This window comes from Pseudoliparis swirei, chromosome 20 (assembly GCF_029220125.1).
Source record: "Pseudoliparis swirei isolate HS2019 ecotype Mariana Trench chromosome 20, NWPU_hadal_v1, whole genome shotgun sequence".
NCBI lineage: Eukaryota > Metazoa > Chordata > Actinopteri > Perciformes > Liparidae > Pseudoliparis > Pseudoliparis swirei.
In genome coordinates this window covers 27,963,008-27,985,507 of record NC_079407.1, presented here as the reverse complement: position 1 = coordinate 27,985,507, position 22,500 = coordinate 27,963,008, and the positions used below count along the sequence as shown (strand labels likewise).

Here is a 22,500-nt window from a genome sequence, read left to right as displayed (position 1 = left end):
TACTGTGTGACCACCAGGTGTATCGGTCATGTTACTGTGTGACCACCAGGTGTATCGGTCATGTTACTGTGTGACCACCAGGTGTATCGGTCATGTTACTGTGACCACCAGGTGTATCGGTCATGTTACTGTGACCACCAGGTGTATCGGTCATGTTACTGTGACCACCAGGTGTATCGGTCATGTTACTGTGACCACCAGGTGTATCGGTCATGTTACTGTGACCACCAGGTGTATCGGTCATGTTACTGTGTGACCACCAGGTGTATCGGTCATGTTACTGTGTGACCACCAGGTGTATCGGTCATGTTACTGTGTGACCACCAGGTGTATCGGTCATGTTACTGTGTGACCACCAGGTGTATCGGTCATGTTACTGTGTGACCACCAGGTGTATCGGTCATGTTACTGTGACCACCAGGTGTATCGGTCATGTTACTGTGTGACCACCAGGTGTATCGGTCATGTTACTGTGTGACCACCAGGTGTATCGGTCATGTTACTGTGTGACCACCAGGTGTATCGGTCATGTTACTGTGTGACCACCAGGTGTATCGGTCATGTTACTGTGTGACCACCAGGTGTATCGGTCATGTTACTGTGTGACCACCAGGTGTATCGGTCATGTTACTGTGACCACCAGGTGTATCGGTCATGTTACTGTGACCACCAGGTGTATCGGTCATGTTACTGTGTGACCACCAGGTGTATCGGTCATGTTACTGTGTGACCACCAGGTGTATCGGTCATGTTACTGTGTGACCACCAGGTGTATCGGTCATGTTACTGTGTGACCACCAGGTGTATCGGTCATGTTACTGTGTGACCACCAGGTGTATCGGTCATGTTACTGTGTGACCACCAGGTGTATCGGTCATGTTACTGTGTGACCACCAGGTGTATCGGTCATGTTACTGTGTGACCACCAGGTGTATCGGTCATGTTACTGTATGACCACCAGGTGTATCGGTCATGTTACTGTGACCACCAGGTGTATCGGTCATGTTACTGTGACCACCAGGTGTATCGGTCATGTTACTGTGTGACCACCAGGTGTATCGGTCATGTTACTGTGACCACCAGGTGTATCGGTCATGTTACTGTGTGACCACCAGGTGTATCGGTCATGTTACTGTGACCACCAGGTGTATCGGTCATGTTACTGTGTGACCACCAGGTGTATCGGTCATGTTACTGTGACCACCAGGTGTATCGGTCATGTTACTGTGTGACCACCAGGTGTATCGGTCATGTTACTGTGTGACCACCAGGTGTATCGGTCATGTTACTGTGACCACCAGGTGTATCGGTCATGTTACTGTGACCACCAGGTGTATCGGTCATGTTACTGTGTGACCACCAGGTGTATCGGTCATGTTACTGTGTGACCACCAGGTGTATCGGTCATGTTACTGTGTGACCACCAGGTGTATCGGTCATGTTACTGTGTGACCACCAGGTGTATCGGTCATGTTACTGTGTGACCACCAGGTGTATCGGTCATGTTACTGTGTGACCACCAGGTGTATCGGTCATGTTACTGTGACCACCAGGTGTATCGGTCATGTTACTGTGTGACCACCAGGTGTATCGGTCATGTTACTGTGACCACCAGGTGTATCGGTCATGTTACTGTGTGACCACCAGGTGTATCGGTCATGTTACTGTGTGACCACCAGGTGTATCGGTCATGTTACTGTGTGACCACCAGGTGTATCGGTCATGTTACTGTGTGACCACCAGGTGTATCGGTCATGTTACTGTGTGACCACCAGGTGTATCGGTCATGTTACTGTGACCACCAGGTGTATCGGTCATGTTACTGTGTGACCACCAGGTGTATCGGTCATGTTACTGTGACCACCAGGTGTATCGGTCATGTTACTGTGTGACCACCAGGTGTATCGGTCATGTTACTGTGTGACCACCAGGTGTATCGGTCATGTTACTGTGTGACCACCAGGTGTATCGGTCATGTTACTGTGACCACCAGGTGTATCGGTCATGTTACTGTGTGACCACCAGGTGTATCGGTCATGTTACTGTGACCACCAGGTGTATCGGTCATGTTACTGTGTGACCACCAGGTGTATCGGTCATGTTACTGTGTGACCACCAGGTGTATCGGTCATGTTACTGTGTGACCACCAGGTGTATCGGTCATGTTACTGTGTGACCACCAGGTGTATCGGTCATGTTACTGTGACCACCAGGTGTATCGGTCATGTTACTGTGACCACCAGGTGTATCGGTCATGTTACTGTGTGACCACCAGGTGTATCGGTCATGTTACTGTGTGACCACCAGGTGTATCGGTCATGTTACTGTGACCACCAGGTGTATCGGTCATGTTACTGTGACCACCAGGTGTATCGGTCATGTTACTGTGTGACCACCAGGTGTATCGGTCATGTTACTGTGACCACCAGGTGTATCGGTCATGTTACTGTGTGACCACCAGGTGTATCGGTCATGTTACTGTGTGACCACCAGGTGTATCGGTCATGTTACTGTGACCACCAGGTGTATCGGTCATGTTACTGTGTGACCACCAGGTGTATCGGTCATGTTACTGTGACCACCAGGTGTATCGGTCATGTTACTGTGTGACCACCAGGTGTATCGGTCATGTTACTGTGACCACCAGGTGTATCGGTCATGTTACTGTGTGACCACCAGGTGTATCGGTCATGTTACTGTGTGACCACCAGGTGTATCGGTCATGTTACTGTGACCACCAGGTGTATCGGTCATGTTACTGTGTGACCACCAGGTGTATCGGTCATGTTACTGTGACCACCAGGTGTATCGGTCATGTTACTGTGTGACCACCAGGTGTATCGGTCATGTTACTGTGTGACCACCAGGTGTATCGGTCATGTTACTGTGACCACCAGGTGTATCGGTCATGTTACTGTGACCACCAGGTGTATCGGTCATGTTACTGTGACCACCAGGTGTATCGGTCATGTTACTGTGACCACCAGGTGTATCGGTCATGTTACTGTGACCACCAGGTGTATCGGTCATGTTACTGTGTGACCACCAGGTGTATCGGTCATGTTACCGTGTGACCACCAGGTGTATCGGTCATGTTACTGTGTGACCACCAGGTGTATCGGTCATGTTACTGTGTGACCACCAGGTGTATCGGTCATGTTACTGTGACCACCAGGTGTATCGGTCATGTTACTGTGACCACCAGGTGTATCGGTCATGTTACTGTGTGACCACCAGGTGTATCGGTCATGTTACTGTGTGACCACCAGGTGTATCGGTCATGTTACTGTGACCACCAGGTGTATCGGTCATGTTACTGTGACCACCAGGTGTATCGGTCATGTTACTGTGTGACCACCAGGTGTATCGGTCATGTTACTGTGTGACCACCAGGTGTATCGGTCATGTTACTGTGACCACCAGGTGTATCGGTCATGTTACTGTGACCACCAGGTGTATCGGTCATGTTACTGTGACCACCAGGTGTATCGGTCATGTTACTGTGACCACCAGGTGTATCGGTCATGTTACTGTGTGACCACCAGGTGTATCGGTCATGTTACTGTGACCACCAGGTGTATCGGTCATGTTACTGTGTGACCACCAGGTGTATCGGTCATGTTACTGTGTGACCACCAGGTGTATCGGTCATGTTACTGTGTGACCACCAGGTGTATCGGTCATGTTACTGTGTGACCACCAGGTGTATCGGTCATGTTACTGTGTGACCACCAGGTGTATCGGTCATGTTACTGTGACCACCAGGTGTATCGGTCATGTTACTGTGTGACCACCAGGTGTATCGGTCATGTTACTGTGACCACCAGGTGTATCGGTCATGTTACTGTGTGACCACCAGGTGTATCGGTCATGTTACTGTGTGACCACCAGGTGTATCGGTCATGTTACTGTGACCACCAGGTGTATCGGTCATGTTACTGTGTGACCACCAGGTGTATCGGTCATGTTACTGTGACCACCAGGTGTATCGGTCATGTTACTGTGTGACCACCAGGTGTATCGGTCATGTTACTGTGTGACCACCAGGTGTATCGGTCATGTTACTGTGACCACCAGGTGTATCGGTCATGTTACTGTGACCACCAGGTGTATCGGTCATGTTACTGTGACCACCAGGTGTATCGGTCATGTTACTGTGTGACCACCAGGTGTATCGGTCATGTTACTGTGTGACCACCAGGTGTATCGGTCATGTTACTGTGTGACCACCAGGTGTATCGGTCATGTTACTGTGTGACCACCAGGTGTATCGGTCATGTTACTGTGACCACCAGGTGTATCGGTCATGTTACTGTGACCACCAGGTGTATCGGTCATGTTACTGTGTGACCACCAGGTGTATCGGTCATGTTACTGTGTGACCACCAGGTGTATCGGTCATGTTACTGTGACCACCAGGTGTATCGGTCATGTTACTGTGTGACCACCAGGTGTATCGGTCATGTTACTGTGACCACCAGGTGTATCGGTCATGTTACTGTGTGACCACCAGGTGTATCGGTCATGTTACTGTGTGACCACCAGGTGTATCGGTCATGTTACTGTGACCACCAGGTGTATCGGTCATGTTACTGTGTGACCACCAGGTGTATCGGTCATGTTACTGTGTGACCACCAGGTGTATCGGTCATGTTACTGTGTGACCACCAGGTGTATCGGTCATGTTACTGTGACCACCAGGTGTATCGGTCATGTTACTGTGTGACCACCAGGTGTATCGGTCATGTTACTGTGTGACCACCAGGTGTATCGGTCATGTTACTGTGTGACCACCAGGTGTATCGGTCATGTTACTGTGTGACCACCAGGTGTATCGGTCATGTTACTGTGACCACCAGGTGTATCGGTCATGTTACTGTGACCACCAGGTGTATCGGTCATGTTACTGTGTGACCACCAGGTGTATCGGTCATGTTACTGTGACCACCAGGTGTATCGGTCATGTTACTGTGACCACCAGGTGTATCGGTCATGTTACTGTGACCACCAGGTGTATCGGTCATGTTACTGTGTGACCACCAGGTGTATCGGTCATGTTACTGTGTGACCACCAGGTGTATCGGTCATGTTACTGTGTGACCACCAGGTGTATCGGTCATGTTACTGTGTGACCACCAGGTGTATCGGTCATGTTACTGTGACCACCAGGTGTATCGGTCATGTTACTGTGTGACCACCAGGTGTATCGGTCATGTTACTGTGACCACCAGGTGTATCGGTCATGTTACTGTGTGACCACCAGGTGTATCGGTCATGTTACTGTGTGACCACCAGGTGTATCGGTCATGTTACTGTGACCACCAGGTGTATCGGTCATGTTACTGTGACCACCAGGTGTATCGGTCATGTTACTGTGTGACCACCAGGTGTATCGGTCATGTTACTGTGACCACCAGGTGTATCGGTCATGTTACTGTGTGACCACCAGGTGTATCGGTCATGTTACTGTGTGACCACCAGGTGTATCGGTCATGTTACTGTGACCACCAGGTGTATCGGTCATGTTACTGTGACCACCAGGTGTATCGGTCATGTTACTGTGTGACCACCAGGTGTATCGGTCATGTTACTGTGTGACCACCAGGTGTATCGGTCATGTTACTGTGTGACCACCAGGTGTATCGGTCATGTTACTGTGTGACCACCAGGTGTATCGGTCATGTTACTGTGACCACCAGGTGTATCGGTCATGTTACTGTGACCACCAGGTGTATCGGTCATGTTACTGTGACCACCAGGTGTATCGGTCATGTTACTGTGACCACCAGGTGTATCGGTCATGTTACTGTGTGACCACCAGGTGTATCGGTCATGTTACTGTGACCACCAGGTGTATCGGTCATGTTACTGTGTGACCACCAGGTGTATCGGTCATGTTACTGTGTGACCACCAGGTGTATCGGTCATGTTACTGTGTGACCACCAGGTGTATCGGTCATGTTACTGTGACCACCAGGTGTATCGGTCATGTTACTGTGTGACCACCAGGTATCGGTCATGTTACTGTGTGACCACCAGGTGTATCGGTCATGTTACTGTGACCACCAGGTGTATCGGTCATGTTACTGTGTGACCACCAGGTGTATCGGTCATGTTACTGTGTGACCACCAGGTGTATCGGTCATGTTACTGTGTGACCACCAGGTGTATCGGTCATGTTACTGTGTGACCACCAGGTGTATCGGTCATGTTACTGTGTGACCACCAGGTGTATCGGTCATGTTACTGTGACCACCAGGTGTATCGGTCATGTTACTGTGTGACCACCAGGTGTATCGGTCATGTTACTGTGACCACCAGGTGTATCGGTCGGTCATGTTACTGTGTGACCACCAGGTGTATCGGTCATGTTACTGTGACCACCAGGTGTATCGGTCATGTTACTGTGACCACCAGGTGTATCGGTCATGTTACTGTGTGACCACCAGGTGTATCGGTCATGTTACTGTGACCACCAGGTGTATCGGTCATGTTACTGTGTGACCACCAGGTGTATCGGTCATGTTACTGTGTGACCACCAGGTGTATCGGTCATGTTACTGTGTGACCACCAGGTGTATCGGTCATGTTACTGTGTGACCACCACCAGGTGTATCGGTCATGTTACTGTGTGACCACCAGGTGTATCGGTCATGTTACTGTGTGACCACCAGGTGTATCGGTCATGTTACTGTGTGACCACCAGGTGTATCGGTCATGTTACTGTGACCACCAGGTGTATCGGTCATGTTACTGTGACCACCAGGTGTATCGGTCATGTTACTGTGACCACCAGGTGTATCGGTCATGTTACTGTGTGACCAGGGTGTATCGGTCATGTTACTGTGTGACCAGGGTGTATCGGTCATGTTACCGTGTGACCACCAGGTGTATCGGTCATGTTACCGTGTGACCACCAGGTGTATCGGTCATGTTACTGTGTGACCACCAGGTGTATCGGTCATGTTACTGTGACCACCAGGTGTATCGGTCATGTTACTGTGTGACCACCAGGTGTATCGGTCATGTTACTGTGTGACCACCAGGTGTATCGGTCATGTTACTGTGACCACCAGGTGTATCGGTCATGTTACTGTGACCACCAGGTGTATCGGTCATGTTACTGTGACCACCAGGTGTATCGGTCATGTTACTGTGTGACCACCAGGTCATCATGTGACCATCGGTCATGTTACTGTGACCACCAGGTGTATCGGTCATGTTACTGTGTGACCACCAGGTGTATCGGTCATGTTACTGTGTGACCACCAGGTGTATCGGTCATGTTACTGTGACCACCAGGTGTATCGGTCATGTTACTGTGTGACCACCAGGTGTATCGGTCATGTTACTGTGTGACCACCAGGTGTATCGGTCATGTTACTGTGTGACCACCAGGTGTATCGGTCATGTTACTGTGTGACCACCAGGTATCGGTCATGTTACTGTGTGACCACCAGGTGTATCGGTCATGTTACTGTGACCACCAGGTGTATCGGTCATGTTACTGTGACCACCAGGTGTATCGGTCATGTTACTGTGTGACCACCAGGTGTATCGGTCATGTTACTGTGACCACCAGGTGTATCGGTCATGTTACTGTGACCACCAGGTGTATCGGTCATGTTACTGTGTGACCACCAGGTGTATCGGTCATGTTACTGTGTGACCACCAGGTGTATCGGTCATGTTACTGTGACCACCAGGTGTATCGGTCATGTTACTGTGTGACCACCAGGTGTATCGGTCATGTTACCGTGTGACCACCAGGTGTATCGGTCATGTTACTGTGTGACCACCAGGTGTATCGGTCATGTTACTGTGACCACCAGGTGTATCGGTCATGTTACTGTGACCACCAGGTGTATCGGTCATGTTACTGTGTGACCACCAGGTGTATCGGTCATGTTACTGTGACCACCAGGTGTATCGGTCATGTTACTGTGTGACCACCAGGTGTATCGGTCATGTTACTGTGTGACCACCAGGTGTATCGGTCATGTTACTGTGTGACCACCAGGTGTATCGGTCATGTTACTGTGTGACCACCAGGTGTATCGGTCATGTTACTGTGTGACCACCAGGTGTATCGGGTCATGTTACTGTGACCACCAGGTGTATCGGTCATGTTACTGTGTGACCACCAGGTGTATCGGTCATGTTACTGTGACCACCAGGTCCTGGTCATGTTACCTGTGTGACCACCAGGTGTATCGGTCATGTTACTGTGACCACCAGGTGTATCGGTGTTACTGTGACCACCAGTATGACGGACACCAGGTGTATCGGTCATGTTACTGTGACCACCAGGTGTATCGGTCATGTTACCGTGTGACCACCAGGGTATCGGTCATGTTACTGTGTGACCACCAGGTGTATTGGTCATGTTACTGTGTGACCACCAGGTGTATCGGTCATGTTACTGTGTGACCACCAGGTATCGTCGGTCATGTTACTGTGTGACCACCAGGTGTATCGGTCATGTTACTGTGTGACCACCAGGTGTATCGGTCATGTTACTGTGTGACCACCAGGTGTATCGGTCATGTTACTGTGACCACCAGGTGTATCGGTCATGTTACTGTGTGACCACCAGGTATCGAGGTGTATCGGTCATGTTACTGTGTGACCACCAGGTGTATCGGTCATGTTACTGTGTGACCACCAGGTGTATCGGTCATGTTACTGTGTGACCACCAGGTGTATCGGTCATGTTACTGTGACCACCAGGTGTATCGGTCATGTTACTGTGTGACCACCAGGTGTATCGGTCATGTTACTGTGTGACCACCAGGTGTATCGGTCATGTTACTGTGACCACCAGGTGTGGTCATGTTACTGTGTGTGTGTAATTTATTGTGTGTTTCTTCTTTCTTGTGCCTCTCAGTGTCCCTCAGAGAACAAGGAAACCTTTGGCATTCATCTACGAGTCGTGGGAGACTGGACTGGTGGGCGCACACACACACACACACACACACACACACACACACACACACACACACACACACACAGCATGTCAGAGATAGAATCATGACATGATGTCTAAGCTGCATCGGACTCACATGTCACATGACCGCTGACATCATGAACACACCTTTACACTCGCTACTGTACAGGTACACACAGGTACACACAGGTACAATTTTGGGTACACAGGTGCACATGCAAATTTTTGGGTGCAGGTACATACACAGGTGCACAAGGTATGGTACATACACACAGTGCAGATACACATACACAGGTACAGGTACACAGTTGCCACATACACTGAGTGCCTGGGTACCTGGGTGCACAGGTGCAGGTGCACATACACAAGGTACAGGTGCACAGGAATTTTTGGCTACACACAGTGCATACACAGGTGCAGGTGCACAGGTACACATACACACAGGTACAGGTTACACAGGTGCAGGTGCACACAGGTGCCACATACACACAGGTACAGGAATTTTGGGTGCATGGGTGCAGGTACACATACAGGTGCAGATGCACAGGTACATGCACGGGTGCACACAGGTACAGATACAGTGCACATACACACAGATACACACAGGTACACACAGGTGCAGGTACACACAGATTACACATACAGGTGCAGGTACACAGGTGCCACATACAGGCACACATACACACAGGCTTTTTGGAATTTTTGAATACACAGCACAGGCACCGCATTGCACACAAATTTTTGGTACACAGGCACACATACACACGTTACTGGTGCACACGTTTTGCACAGGCACACATACACACAGGCACACAGGTACACATACACACAGGCACACGTACACACAGGCACACATACACACAGGTACAATTTTGGGTACATACAGGTGCACATACAAGGTACAGGTGCACAGTGCACATACACACAGGTGTAGTTACTGGGTGGGTACACAGGTACACATACACACGGGTACACTGGTGCACATACACTGGGTACACACAGGTGCATACACAGGTGCACACAGGTGCACATACCTGAATTTTACCTGGGTACACATACACTGAGTGCACCTGGGTGCATGCACAGGTGCACATACACACAGGTGCCTTGGTGCATACACAGGTGCACATACACGGGTGCACAGATTTTTAGATTTTGGGTACACTGGGTGCATACACGTTGCCTGCACAGGTGCAGGTGCACAGGTGCACATACAGGTGCAAGTGCACAGGTGCTAGTGCACATCACACAAGGTGCACACATGCACACGGGTGTACATGCACAGGTGCATACACAGGTGGGTGCAGGTGCAGTGCAGGTGCTGGTGCACATGAGTGCACATACACACAGGTGCAGGTACAAAGGTGCAGGTGCACAGGTGCCGATACAGGTGCAGGTGCACTGGCTACACATGCACAGTCACATGCACACAGGTGCATACACAGGCACATACAGGTGCATGCACAGGTGCACAGAATTTTGGGTGCACAGGGTGCAGATTTTACATGCACACAGGCACACACACAGGTGCATTTTTGGGTACAGGTGCACACACCCAGATTACACAAGGTGCAGATTACACACAGGTGCCTGGGCACCGCAGTACACAGGTGGGTGCACACAGGTGCAGTGCACACAGGCACACACAGGTGCCTGGTGCACAGGTGCACATACACCTGGTGCACATACACACAGGTGCAGGTGCACAGGTACACTGGTGCACATACAGGTGCATACACAGGTGCATGGTGCACATGCCTGGGTGCACATGCACAGGCACACAGGTGCACATGCACAGGTGCCTTTTGGTGCACATGCACTGGGTACCACGTGCACACGGGTGCACATACAGGTGCACACACACACACACACAGGTGCAGGTGCAGGTACACACAGGGTACACACAGGTGCAGGTGCATACACACAGGTGAGTACACACAGGTACAGGTACACACAGGTGCACACACAGGTACAGGTACAGGTGCACATACACACAGTACACACACAGGTACAGGTGCACATACTGGTGCAGGTGACACAGGTACAGGTGCACATACACACAGGTACAGGTACACTGGTCAGGTGCACACAGGTGCACAGCCACTGGGTGCAGGTGCACACAGGTGCAGGTGCACAGAGTCAGGTGCCTCCTTGCTCTCACACACTCACTCTCATGTACACACACATTCATCTCACTCATTACACACTGCACAATTGCACATTCACCTATAGTACACTACACACACATACAGGTTACGTGTGTTTGAAGACACAGGAAGGTGGGTACACGGTACATACACTGGAGGCAGTACTGGCAGTTACGACGCCTAAGCGAAGATCGGACCACCTTCGAGTTCAACAAGGAGTCCTTCAGCTGAGACATGAAGCCGGCCAAAGAACTGGAAGCTTCATGGACTGAATTATTATTCTCGTTTTAATATTAATAACGATAATAATAATAATAAAATAATAATAATAACAATAATAATAATAATAATTATTAATATAATGTCAGCTGGGATCGGCTCCAGCGCCCCCACGACCCTAATGAGGATAAGCGGTATTGATAATGGATGGATGGATTATAATGATGATTATTATTATTATTATTGTTATTATTATTATTGTTATTATCATGCATCATCGGCCACAGTCACAGAAATGCCCGAAACTGACACTAAACTGACATTAAACTGACACTAAACTGACATTAAACTGACATTAAACTGACATTAAACTGACATTAAACTGACATTAAACTGACACTAAACTGACATTAAACTGACATTAAACTGACATTAAACTGACATTAAACTGACACTAAACTGACATTAAACTGACATTAAACTGACACTAAACTGACATTAAACTGACACTAAACTGACATTAAACTGACATTAAACTGACACTAAACTGACATTAAACTGACATTAAACTGACATTAAACTGACATTAAACTGACACTAAACTGACATTAAACTGACACTAAACTGACATTAAACTGACATTAAACTGACACTAAACTGACATTAAACTGACATTAAACTGACATTAAACTGACACTAAACTGACATTAAACTGACATTAAACTGACATTAAACTGACATTAAACTGACACTAAACTGACATTAAACTGACATTAAACTGACACTAAACTGACATTAAACTGACATTAAACTGACATTAAACTGACACTAAACTGACATTAAACTGACATTAAACTGACATTAAACTGACACTAAACTGACATTAAACTGACATTAAACTGACACTAAACTGACATTAAACTGACACTAAACTGACATTAAACTGACACTAAACTGACATTAAACTGACACTAAACTGACATTAAACTGACACTAAACTGACATTAAACTGACATCAAACCAAAGAGCATCCGTATGTCCGGCTCATGGAATCAGGCTTTATTTCACTTCCTGTCTGAGCTGTGTGCGGTAAGCAGGTATTTGATTGGTCCGTGGGACTTTCACTCATCAGGATCTTTTCTACCTATTAGAGGAAAGGGGCGGAGCCAACATGGACAATGAACACTTGACTTGACCTTTGTTTTAATTTTTCAACAACCTGTTTTTATACAAAGAAATCTTTACACCTAAAGCCAGTATTCTGAGTTTGTTGTTTTCACAATTTATTTATATTGTTTAAAGTTATTTTATGTTATATGTGTTTAATTAAAAAAAACGTACTGTAAAAAAAGAAGAGGAGGATACTGATGAGTTTATATTAATCTATTTGTAACTTTGTAATAGTTAATGTTTTATGTGCTAACACTGTAAACACCAGTTCTCTGTAAACAATCAACTTCTTGATATTTTCATCGTTGGGACTGAAGCGACAGTATTTTTCATAAATTGTGTTTGATAACCATTTATATAGCATTTTAAAATTTGAATATATCTACATGTCACACTGTATGTCTATTTTCAGAATTGTCCTTTTTTTTAATAAGGCAAAGCTTGAAATAAAAGAGATTTTCTATTAATTATATTGATTGATTACTTGCACAAAGTGGGTGGGAAGTATTTATCATCACAAATATATAACTCATACAATTGAATTTTTAATTACATTTGTTCAAACAACTTTGACTGTTAAGTGGCATAAACTTAGTTTATTTTTTCTTGGGTTTATTACACATTAATTACATTAATTGCATTATTGCACATTAATTAAAAACATTTCTGTAAATGTGCCAACAGGATATTTTTTGTCTGTCATCCCGAGAGGCCGACGCCAAAAAACAAACCTAAAAACAAATGATTACATTTACAATGTTTACACAATATTGTTCATTTAATTTAATGAGTGGTTTCTGTGAGTACACACGTGTTCTTACAGTATTCACATATACTTTGTGTCTTATACACATAATATCAGTCAAATATTGCTTTCTATATGAACGCTTGTGTATCAGGATGTTCGGTGTTCCATGTCAGTGAAGAATTATCCAGAAGAAGTTTCCATGGATGAGTACTTTGTGTAAATAGATGGTAAAAGTATTCAAAGTCACAGTACAAGTGTTCACAATACTGCAGTACAGTGTGTACATCTTTATATTTTCATTTGACCACTATGTGTGTGTTGCATAGACTGAAGGTCACAGCGTGGTCTGAAGGTCACAGCTTAGTCTGAAGGTCACAGCGTGGTCTGAAGGTCGCAGCGTGGTCTGAAGGTCACAGAGTGGTCTGAAGGTCTGTCCTTATCCTTCTCGACCTTTCTGCAGCATTTGACACCGTGAACCACCAGATCCTGATCTCTTCTCTTCAGGACCTGGGGATCTCAGGCACTGCACTCGCTCTTTTCTCTTCCTACCTTAAAGACCGCACCTACCGGGTAACTTGGAGAGGATCTTTGTCTGATCCTTGTCCTCTCACTACTGGGGTTCCTCAAGGCTCCGTCCTGGGTCCCTCCTCTTCTCTCTGTACACAAATTCTCTCGGCTCTGTCATTCGTTCGCATGGCTTCTCCTACCATAGCTATGCTGATGACACCCAACTGATCTTCTCGTTTCCACCGTCCGAAACACGGGTGGCGGCACGAATCTCTGCCTGTCTGACTGACATCTCTCAGTGGATGTCTGCTCACCACCTGAAGATCAACCCTGACAAGACTGAGCTACTATTCCTTCCAGGAAAGGCTCCCCACCCACGACCTGACTATCACCTTCAACAGCTCTGTGTTGGCCCCTACCCGGACTGCCAGGAACCTCGGGGTGACACTCGACAGTCAACTCTCCTGACGGCCAACATCGCTGCGACGCGTTCCTGTAGGTACATGCTGCACAACATCAGGAGAATACGTCCTCTTCTTACTCAGAAGGCGGCGCAGGTTCTGATCCAGGCTCTGGTCATTTCACGCCTCGACTACTGCAACTCCCTCCTGGCTGGTCTACCTGCTAAGGCCATCCGACCCCTGCAGCTCATCCAGAATGCAGCAGCTCGACTGGTCTTCAGCCTCCCGAAATTCACCCACACCACTCCGCTCCTCCGCTCTCTCCACTGGTTACGGTGGCTGCTGCATCCGCTTCAAAACACTGGTCCTGGCGTACCGTGCTCTGAGCGGATCGGGCCCGTCTACATCCGGGATCTGGTCACACCGTACACCCCGGGACGTTAGCTCCGCTCGGCAACAGCCAATCGACTTGTGCCTCCTGCCTCGAGCTAATCACTCGAAATCAGACTGTTTGCTGTCCTGGCTCCTCAGTGGTGGAGCAGGCTCCCCACTGACATCAGGACAGCAGAAAGTCTCTACATCTTCCGTCGGAGACTGAAAACACACCTTTTCCGACTATATCTGGATTAAAACACAGATTAGCACTTCAGTGGCACTTAGATAGCACTTACTTATGGTACTTTTGTAGTTCGACTATGTTGAGGAAATGTTACTTCCTGTATTCTTGTTGTTCTTAGTTTGTACTCTAGGTTGAAATGCACTTATTGTAAGTCGCTTTGGATAAAAGCGTCTGCTAAATGACATGTAATGTAATGTAATGTAATCTGAAGGTCACAGCGTGGTCTGAAGGTCACAGCTTAGTCTGAAGGTCACAGCGTGATCTGAAGGTCACAGCGTGGTCTGAAGGTCACAACGTGGTCTGAAGGTCACAACGTGGTCTGAAGGTCACAGCGTGATCTGAAGGTCGCAGCGTGGTCTGAAGGTCACAGCGTGGTCTGAAGGTCACAGTGTGGTCTGAAGGTCGCAGCGTGGTCTGAAGGTCGCAGCGTGGTCTGAAGGTCGCAGCGTGGTCTGAAGGTCGCAGCGTGGTCTGAAGGTCACAGCGTGGTCTGGTATGAAGACGAGCCTTCCTCGGAGCTGCTCTGCAGTAACGGCTGCCTCTCCCTGTAGCTCGGTCTCCTCGTCTTCCTCTGGCTGCACTTCCACTTCCTCCTTCCGACAATCACCAGCGCTGCGAAGAGGGCGGCGACCGCGGCCCCGAGGACGGCGGCGCCCAGCAGCCACGGCCAGATGAGCTGGGCCTGCTCCAGGTAAGGGGTCAGGAACTCCTGCAGGAACCTCTGGCCTGTAGAGGAGACGCCATGAGATCAGCTTTTAGAAACGATGGCGTCAGAACGAAGAAGAAATAATGAAACCGTGCAGTAGTGGCACGTATTTGGAAAACTGGCTATTCTTTTAAGTGAATTGACTCAAATAATAAGAAAAGGTTATGAAAAATATGCCTTTTTTCTATTTTGTGCTCTCTGTCGCCCCCTATTGGTATAATATATATCTGCTTAGCCTTTAACATACATTTCATAACCAAAATAATAAGAGAAAGTAGTGAAAAGTATGCCTAAACATTGTTATTTTTCTATGTTGTGCTCTCTATCGCCCCCTGTTGGTTTAATATATATCTGCTTCGCCTTTCTGGAACCAATACAGCTTGAATTATTGAATTATGAATGTTGTCGTCCCGATCAGACATGGATTATTGAGTCGTTCCTTCACACTACTCCTTTAACATAGTCTTGCACGCTTTTCATGCCTGTGGTAGTTGAGTCATGTTGCTGTCCCTCACGACACGTTACACAGTGTGCTTTATTATTGATGTGAGCTTCCTTTGTCCACCAACAATCAATCCTGTGTGATCCTATCAGCACCACAGCGTGACCTGGTTGGATGTGTTGCAGACGTCATCAAGACATTTGTATTAAGGTCACAATACAGTTAATCTACCCTTAAAACAAAACATCCTTGAGAGCAATCAATGGTTAATATCTGCAGGGATACATAACCATCCACAAGCTCCTCAGATATTGATAAGACATTGAACTTTTTAGTTTTATTACAACCACGACACTCTCGACTATGCCAGGGCTACAGATGTCTCACACGTACAGGTGCAACACAGCTGGAACTTAAAGCGTCTACTATAAAATTATATATAATAATAATATACATAATATATAATTTTAAAAAATGAATATTCTTAATATAAATTTGGCAAAACTTTTTAAACTTTGGACTGCATATATATATATATAAATATATAAATTTATATATATCTATAAATATATTTATAGATATATATATAAATATATTTTATAAAAGTATATATTTACATATACATATACAAATATTTATATGTATATAGAAATATATAAAATATATTTATATATATACAATTTATTTTCATATATAAAATAGTTATATATATAATATAAATGTATATATACATATGTACATATATACACATATATTTATATATAAAATATATATTTTTATATTTATATAGAATGTAAAGTTTACTGGGCTTATGTGTCACTCGGTACTGACCAGGGTCCAACAGGTAGGAGTACTCGAAGCCCAGGGCCTTGTTGGACAGGAAGTAGTCTCCGTTCCTGAAGAGGGGCAGGAAGGGCACCATGTAGTACCCGTCGTTGTGGCCAATGGGAGCGTTGGCTCGTGGGTAAGTGGTCCGGGCGGGCTGGTGGGCTCTGAGCCAGCGCTCAAAGATACTGGAGGAGAGAAGGAGGGAACGGAGAGATGGACATGAGTGAGGGATGGCCAGGAGATAATAGAGAGAATGGAGGGATGGACAGAAGAGAGGAATGATGAGGAGATAATAGAGGGAATGAGATAGTTATGATAAATATAGTAAGAGAAATCAAGAACGGTTGTATCAAGGAGGTTAAGACATTGTTAAAATGAAGATTTCCTAAATAAGAGACAACTAAGGTATTATATATTTTGTTTGAAATACGCTTCATACTTTTAAAGAATGGTATAATTAAATTGCCTTGTCAATATCATTTTATAAATAATATAATTATTAATTAATTGTAATTATTGTGATTAACCTAAAAGGACAAATAACCGTAACATGTACTATCCCTAACTTTGTTTTGTGCCTCCTTCATTCTCTTTTACACATAAAAGTTTCTTCATCAAACAAATGGAGTTATGCTGCAGTAAATACAAATAAATGACCAGATGATAATAGATTTGACTCTATTTCATATAAACATCGCAGTGGCATTAGAAACAGCACGATAACTAGACGCACATTAGTCCGGTCTGTGTATTATATGTTTGAGTGTGGAGCATATCTCAGGTTGACCACAGGGGGCAGTGGGGAGCAGTGTGGCAGGTAGTTAGTATATGGGGGGCACAAGTTCAGTGGACAGGTGTAACGATGCCCGGGTGACGGGGCGATCGCACGAGTTCACCTGTCGATGAAGGCGTGGTGCAGCAGGAAGATGGGGTCGTTGGCGGAGCCCTGCACGTTGGACATGGAGCCGTTCATGAACACGTGGAGGCCGTTGTGCATCGTGCTCCGGCCCGACATCGCCACGCCCGACGAGGGGCTCGCAAAACCTGCAGCACACATCACATGACTCACGGAGCTTCAGCTGGAGGTCGTGACCTTTGAGATCACGGGTACTATCGGCCTCGAGCGACACAGTGTTGCCGTGTATGTGTGGTTGTGTATCTATATGTGTATGTGGTGTGTGTGTATGTGGTGTGTGTGTATGTGGTGTGTGTGTATGTGTGTGGTGTGTGTGGTGGTCAATTTTGAAAGTGGTGTCCCCACGAGACACCTCCTAGTCAAGGTCCTCACAGGCCTGCGATTACAAGTATATGTATGTGTGTGTGTGTGTGTGTGTGTGTGTGTGTGTCTTACCCTCGATGACGTTCCTGAAGCTCATGTTGGCGGACCGGTCCATGGGCCCCGTCTCGTACTCGCTGAGGCCGACGGTGAAGTCCACGTCGGCCGTCGTCGGGAGCCTCTGGGTCCGGTTGGTGTCGTGGTTGCCAGGGTTACGTAACAGCGGACCCTCCCCGGTGCCGTTACATAACGCCTCTCGACTGTTGTACTCCTCTGGCTGGGTGCAGATCACCTACACACACACACACACACACACACACACACACACACACACATTTAGGTATTTGAGCTTTCTACATCCATGTAAACACTTCTACATTGTTCGAATTAGCAGAACACCGACCTGCTAATGTTGGTGTGTATTCATATAACATGTCTGTCTATATCACAAAGACACACACACACACACAGAAATACACAAACACAAAAACACACTCACACGCATACACACATATACACACACATGCATATAAACACAAACACACACACATAGACACACATACACAGAAATACACACACATAGACACACTTACACAGAAACACACACACAAACACACAAACACACGCACACACACATAGACACACATACACAGAACACACACACTCTCACACACACATACACACAAACACAGAAACACATACACACCCACACACATATACAGAAACACACACTCACATAAACACAGAAACACACACACAAACACACGCACATAGACACACATACACAGAACACACACACTCTCACACATACACAGAAACACACACACAAAAACACGCACACAAACACACACACATACACACACGTACACACTGTTGGGTTTGTGTCAAGTGGCTAAAAGGTGAATTTAAGAAGTTGTGTCAAGTGGAGACGATGACCTCTGACCCCAGAGGGTCCATACTGGCCCTTCAGGTCGTGGCGCTCACCTTCCAGGAGGAGAAGACGGAGGCGGGGCTTAGCAGGTTGGGGTCCATTGGGCTGCGGCCCCCCATCAGGGCGTCGGTGCACACCTCGCAGGCCTCGGCGTCCCTCCAGTCCCAGTACGGGATGGTGAAGCTCAGATCCCCCGTCAGCTTCCGGATCTCGTTCTCCCAGTGCAGCAGGTAGATCCGGTGCCACGGCAGGAACGCCGCCGACTCGTGGGCGAAGTCGATGTCCCGCCACACGTTGCCCGGCCCGCCCAGGAAGGCGTCCCGCGACACGTAGTAGTGCATCCACACGAACAGGTCGTAGGTGTTGATGTCGGAGAACATCGGGTTCTCCCCGTCGGCGCCCATCTCGGCTCTCGTCGCCGTGGCGATCACGTAGTCTCGGCTCACCGTGTTCTTCGCCAGGTTCAGGTAGGAGGTGAACTTCCGCTGCTCCGCGGCCGACATGCTCAGGACGTTGCGCCGCACCGACTCCCGGTACTCGCCGCAGTTCGCGCCCCGGTAGCCGAACCGGCACTCGCCGCAGCCGAAGCCGCCGTAGTTCCCGGCGCAGCGGCACGTCCGGTTGAAGAACGCCAGCGGCCAGCGCTCCCGGTCGTCGATGCCGCTGTGAGGGTACTGCGGCCCGTGGGGCTCCTCCGAGACCTCCACCTGGGCGCAGAACCCGCGGCCCGACAGGGCGCCGCACGCCGAGCCGTCGCCGGCCCACGCCGGGCAGCACTCCTTGGTCCGGAGGCCGTCCCGGTTAGCACACGGCCGAGGGAACTGGCCCAAAGAGGTCCGGACCAGCTGCAGCAGAACCACCGACAGGAACCAGCGCCTCATGGCAGACCTCAGGCGGGGGACAGGTGGAGGCAAGAGGACCTGGTGCTGGACAGGTGGAGCCAAGAGGACCTGGTGCTGGACAGGTGGAGGCAAGAGGACCTGGTGCTGGACAGGTGGAGCCAAGAGGACCTGGTGCTGGACAGGTGGAGGCAAGAGGACCTGGTGCTGGACAGGTGGAGCCAAGAGGACCTGGTGCTGGACAGGTGGAGGCAAGAGGACCTGGTGCTGGACAGGTGGAGGCAAGAGGACCTGGTGCTGGACAGGTGGAGGCAAGAGGACCTGGTGCTGGACAGGTGGAGCCAAGAGGACCTGGTGCTGGACAGGTGGAGGCAAGAGGACCTGGTGCTGGACAGGTGGAGGCAAGAGGACCTGGTGCTGGACAGGTGGAGGCAAGAGGACCTGGTGCTGGACAGGTGGAGCCAAGAGGACCTGGTGCTGGACAGGTGGAGGCAAGAGGACCTGGTGCTGGACAGGTGGAGGCAGCAGACGTAGCCAGATTCCAGACAACCAATGAGATCCAGAGGCGACTCCTAGAGGAGAATCGGACTCTTCAGGAACCTGAATCTACACCACCAACCGATCACGATCAGGGTGAGTCAGACCTCCACTAGACCTCCACCAGACCTCCGTCAGACCTCCACTAGACCTCCACTAGACCTCCACTAGACCTCCACCAGACCTCCACTAGACCTCCACCAGACCTCCGTCAGACCTCCACTAGACCTCCACTAGACCTCCACCAGACCTCCGTCAGACCTCCACTAGACCTCCACCAGACCTCCGTCAGACCTCCACTAGACCTCCACTAGACCTCCACCAGACCTCCACTAGACCTCCACTAGACCTCCACCAGCCCTCCGACAGACCTCCACTAGACCTCCACCAGACCTCCGTCAGACCTCCACTAGACCTCCACCAGACCTCCGTCAGACCTCCACTAGACCTCCGTCAGACCTCCACTAGACCTCCACCAGACCTCCGTCAGACCTCCACTAGACCTCCACCAGACCTCCGTCAGACCTCCACTAGACCTCCACCAGACCTCCGTCAGACCTCCACTAGACCTCCGTCAGACCTCCACTAGACCTCCACCAGACCTCCGTCAGACCTCCACTAGACCTCCACCAGACCTCCGTCAGACCTCCACTAGACCTCCAATAGACCTCCACTAGACCTCCGTCAGACCTCCACTAGACCTCCACTAGACCTCCACCAGACCTCCACCAGACCTCCACTAGACCTCCACCAGACCTCCGTCAGACCTCCACTAGACCTCCAATAGACCTCCACTAGACCTCCGTCAGACCTCCACTAGACCTCCACTAGACCTCCACCAGACCTCCACTAGACCTCCACTAGACCTCCACTAGACCTCCACCAGACCTCCACTAGACCTCCGTCAGACCTCCACTAGACCTCCAGACCTCCACTAGACCTCCACTAGACCTCCACTAGACCTCCACCAGACCTCCACCAGACCTCCGTCAGACCTCCACTAGACCTCCGTCAGACCTCCACTAGACCTCCACCAGACCTCCACTAGACCTCCACTAGACCTCCACTAGACCTCCACCAGACCTCCACTAGACCTCCGTCAGACCTCCACTAGACCTCCACTAGACCTCCGTCAGACCTCCACTAGACCTCCACCAGACCTCCACTAGACCTCCGTCAGACCTCCACTAGACCTCCACTAGACCTCCACTAGACCTCCACTAGACCTCCACCAGACCTCCACTAGACCTCCACCAGACCTCCGTCAGACCTCCACTAGACCTCCACTAGACCTCCACCAGACCTCCACTAGACCTCCGTCAGACCTCCACTAGACCTCCGTCAGACCTCCACTAGACCTCCACTAGACCTCCACTAGACCTCCGTCAGACCTCCGTCCTCCTCTCTCCTTCACCAAAAGCTCCTGTTCTCTCTCTCCGCTCAGTGAGCAGGTTTTAGGGGCGTCCTCTGGCGTGATCTCACGCGCACCGTCGGGCGCGCGCACACACACACACACACACACACCCACACACACACACGTATGCTCAAGAATGTGCACTCACACATCACATGCTCGGGATAATATTCTTGATTCCTTCATACACTTTGTCTCGAGACCGGCTGATCCACTGCACCTCAGGCAGGAACTCGTGTGTGTGTGTGTGTGTGTGTGTGAGACTGTGTGTGTGTGTGAGACTGTGTGTGTGTGTGTGTTACTGTGTGTGCACTCTTAGCCCGAGCTGACTTTACTAGAAATTCTCGTGGAAACCCGTTGCCTCAAACCACTTTTTACACATGGAAGAACTAAACAAGTTAAGTTGGGTTAACTTAAAATCGTAAATCCTGCAGTCGACATATCTAAGTCCACATTAGTAATCATTACTCAAAATCATAAGTTCACTTTAATTATTTCTTTTCTTTAGTCCAAGTTTAATGAAATAACTATGTTAAGTTAAACATACATAAGAATATATAAACAAATCACTAATATATCATTAGTAAATGCTACTTAAGATCATTAGTTCATTTAAGTAATGTCTTTACTTCTAATAAAATACACTTTGTTATTTTAAGATTGTATTCATTGTTTCAAGAAAATTGTAGAGAAGAAAAGTAAAACAATGAATTGTGTATACCAAAGGGATTTATTGTGTCAAAACATGGCTCTGTAACAGTTTACATGT

The 22,500-nt window shown here is 48.4% G+C and overlaps 3 protein-coding genes across 6 annotated transcripts in view; 1 reads left to right on the top strand and 2 right to left on the bottom strand.

Annotated features, from left to right (window-relative positions):
- Positions 1-10,185, top strand: part of LOC130211346 (NADPH oxidase 4) — a 21,858-nt gene extending 11,673 nt beyond the window's left edge. Inside the window, exons 10-11 of the mRNA XM_056442084.1 lie at positions 8,888-8,948; positions 10,139-10,185. Coding sequence (XP_056298059.1) covers positions 8,888-8,948; positions 10,139-10,185 — 108 coding nt within the window. The remainder of the gene's footprint in view (positions 1-8,887; positions 8,949-10,138) is intronic.
- Positions 1-14,202, bottom strand: part of naalad2 (N-acetylated alpha-linked acidic dipeptidase 2) — a 56,471-nt gene extending 42,269 nt beyond the window's left edge. For all 3 annotated transcript variants that reach the window (XM_056441690.1, XM_056441691.1, XM_056441692.1), the window contains exon 1: positions 14,131-14,202. The gene's annotated coding sequence lies outside the window, so the exon portion shown is untranslated. The remainder of the gene's footprint in view (positions 1-14,130) is intronic.
- Positions 14,203-15,231: 1,029 nt separating this feature from the next.
- Positions 15,232-21,628, bottom strand: tyr (tyrosinase). Of its 2 annotated transcripts, XM_056441696.1 has the most exons (6): positions 20,766-21,628; positions 18,995-20,435; positions 18,086-18,302; positions 17,631-17,778; positions 16,738-16,919; positions 15,232-15,484 (listed from the first exon to the last, which is right to left on the bottom strand). In XM_056441696.1, exons 2-6 carry the CDS (start codon positions 19,820-19,822, stop codon positions 15,237-15,239), a joined length of 1,623 nt encoding a protein of 540 aa, XP_056297671.1. In that variant the 5' UTR covers positions 19,823-20,435; positions 20,766-21,628; the 3' UTR covers positions 15,232-15,236. The 2 variants fall into 2 exon arrangements, with proteins under 2 accessions (XP_056297671.1, XP_056297670.1); XM_056441695.1 differs by lacking the exon at positions 20,766-21,628 and having other exon boundaries at positions 18,995-20,647.
- Positions 21,629-22,500: the final 872 nt, after the last annotated feature.